The sequence below is a fragment of the Halyomorpha halys genome, unplaced genomic scaffold (genome assembly GCF_000696795.3).
Source record: "Halyomorpha halys isolate HHAL.00 unplaced genomic scaffold, Hhal_1.1 Scaffold1099.1, whole genome shotgun sequence".
Taxonomy (NCBI): domain Eukaryota; kingdom Metazoa; phylum Arthropoda; class Insecta; order Hemiptera; family Pentatomidae; genus Halyomorpha; species Halyomorpha halys.
This window is the reverse complement of record NW_027106720.1, coordinates 32,599-35,566: the sequence shown is the minus strand read 5'-3', so window position 1 is coordinate 35,566 and position 2,968 is coordinate 32,599. Positions and strand designations below refer to the sequence as shown.

Sequence of the window (2,968 nt, the reverse complement as noted above, 5' to 3'; positions counted from 1 at the left end):
AACGACAGGACTTTTTGAATGACCTGGTATATACTGGTGGTTAAGGCCTCACAATTTGGTTTTAATTTATTAAAACATGTAGCTGACTGCTAAAATCATTTATTAAGTCAATCACAATTTATCTTTCATTATGTCAAACTACTTGGTTGCCCATCTTTTGTATAGAAATGATAACACTTTGCCGGTTCCATAGTAATCTCCAGATTCGCAAGCACGAGATCACAAAATCGATTTTATTTTCATTTTCAGCACCCCTGAAAACATATATAGGGACCCCAATATGCTTGAAATCCAAAAAGTTAGAATAAATCAATTTGAAAGTGCAAGAGCACAAAATCGATATTATTTTCATTTTCGTGCTGAAAATTCTCCCGAGTTACCCTCCTGGATTTTTCCTTTTCCATTCTTCCCCGAGCCTTTTACCATAACTTACTTCGAGCAACATGGTTGTTATTTCCTCTCCGTCTGCTGCCGTGCTCTTATAGTCCCGGTTGTGTCCTCGAAGCCCAAAGAGTACTTGGTATTGTGAATTTAGACCACTTGGTCTCGTCATATAAGTTGCTTGATGTAGTTTCAGATGCTAAGCAAAACAAGTAGCCTTGACTCAATCATGGCTTTTATTTAACCAAACCTGAATTAGAACTAAATTTTTATAATTTAATTATAAAAAATTAATTATTCATAACTAGATAAAAAACATTCTTATAGACAAGTAAAAATGAGATACAACAATTTTAGGGTTTTTTTGATTTTTTAATCATCTCCAGTGCCCTAATTCTGGAATTTCCAATGTCAATTATGACCAATATCATCTATGGTAGATTGCATCTTCCTTAAATGATTAGATATTTCATGGCATTCAACATCTTAAAATTTTTAAACCCTTTTTTAATTTGTTAAGCAGTTAATAATAACAATTGATCATGATAATACTGATATTTTTATATAGGTATTCAAGCATTTGCTGTCACTCATCGATTCTTTCCAATTGAAGAAACGGCAAAAAACATTTTGCCTGGACTAACTTGTTTAACTGTAGATCTTGATTCAAATGTAAGAGAGAATACTTTTAAAACAATTAAAATCTTATTATCAAAACTAGAACAAGTTTCAAAATCACCAGAGGCGAAGGAAGTAATAGGTAAGGAAATGGTATTTTCAGTATAGTATAACAAGTTTAATTCCGCTACTTTAACTACATTAGAAAATGAAAATAGTATTTTACTAAAAATTTAGTAGTATCTCATTTTTTTTTTTTTAGTTATTTTTTACTAGCAATATCTTATCCAAGAGAATCTATTAATTCAGAACTGTCTTTTAAAAAAAACAATTTCAAGGTTTTACCTAAAATGTCATATTATTTTTGAGTTTCTACTAAAACTTTCTTTTTTTTATTTTTTGCTAATATAGGAAAACTGTCACTTAAATTGAATTTTAAATGGTCATAGATTTAAAAATTTATGAAATTTTAAACTTTTTTATACTACAATTCATTAAGATTGATATAGCTATATCATATATGCATTTAATATGGAAAATGACTTTTATTAAGTTATGGAGTGATTTTCCAATAAATGTTTTTAAAACAATCTTACTCTGGCAGGCATATTACATCTACCACCCCTTTTAAAAAACTATCTGAAATCCAATTTACAAGGAACAGAATTTTTTTTTTTCAAGAATTTCAATGTTTCTAATTCATCTCAAAAAAATTGTTAGGCCAAGCTTTTATTTAATAATAGATTTTTCAAAATTTAGTTGTATGATCTATCTAATTTTAATGAAAATTAATTTAATAAATTTGAAATACTTTTCATTTTGTGTGCAGAGAAAGATGTAATGAGTGAAACTTGTGAAGATAATGTAACTTGGTCAGGTTGGGCTATTTCTGCACTTACTTCAAAGTTTTTGAAACCTACTGAAACAAAAATGAAGGCTGCTGATTCAACAGAAAACAAAAAGACTGATACACTAGAAAACAAAAAATCAGATACGATAGTAGACAACAAAAAACCTCCTGGTGAGTGGATCCTAACTCATTATTACTATTGTAGTGTTAGGTTATATTTTACTTAACTCATCATGACAGCTTTAGTTAGAAATGAACTAATTTAGATCCATTATGATTTACTACTGTTCACTTAATTTTCAGAGAATTTTTAAACGGACTGGTGACATAACACAAGCAGATTGTGGTTTCATTTCATTTTTTAGTGTTCTTTTCTCTTCATCTTTTTTTATCACAAAAGGGGATTATGTTTTCTTTTTATTGCACTGTGTATACTTCATAGATAATGGCAATGTAACATAGTAAAATTGTTTAATAAAACTTCATTTAATGATCTTGATTCTAAAAGCAAATGATATAATGAATTACAGAGAATTCTTCTATTATATTTTTAAAAAATGTTACTCATGTAATTTTTGTATTCATACTCATATTAATACATCATTTTTCTTTGTCATTGTAATGTAATATAAATGAACTAACTTAGTAATTTTGATGGAATTCCGTTATTGTGTGGGTGGCTCTCTTGTCAATTTTCTTAAATTTATTCCATCCTCAAGTAATCATTTGATTGCCTGATAATTTAATTTTTAGAATATGGTTTTTGTTTTGTTTGATACTCTCCCGGTAATTAATGCAAGACACCAATAGCAAATATATTTTTTTTGCTAGGAAACGTTGTCTCATGCTTGTTTGTTTAGATGTTATGATATTTTATCCCAGATGCAATTAACCCTTTAAAAGTGCTAAGGTTAAAGTGTTAAAGGATCTGAGGTTTGAGAGCTAGTAGATGCGACAAGAAGATGGCAGGGCTGGTGCACTGTAAGTGCGAGGTGATTTTGCGGCTGCTTTTCATTAATATCTTCTCCTTACTTATAGAACTGCATTTTAAAATTTTTTTTTTTAATAGTTTACCATCTCCCTTTTTTACAAGCCACTGGTGCAGTTAAAAACTATTTT

General features: G+C 29.0%; 1 protein-coding gene across 1 annotated transcript in view; it reads left to right on the top strand.

The window, feature by feature from the left end:
- LOC106688287 (N-terminal kinase-like protein) overlaps positions 1–2,968 on the top strand; it is a 52,258-nt gene that overhangs the window by 41,064 nt on the left and 8,226 nt on the right. Inside the window, exons 12-13 of the mRNA XM_014432675.3 lie at positions 950–1,141; positions 1,829–2,020. Coding sequence (XP_014288161.1) covers positions 950–1,141; positions 1,829–2,020 — 384 coding nt within the window. The remainder of the gene's footprint in view (positions 1–949; positions 1,142–1,828; positions 2,021–2,968) is intronic.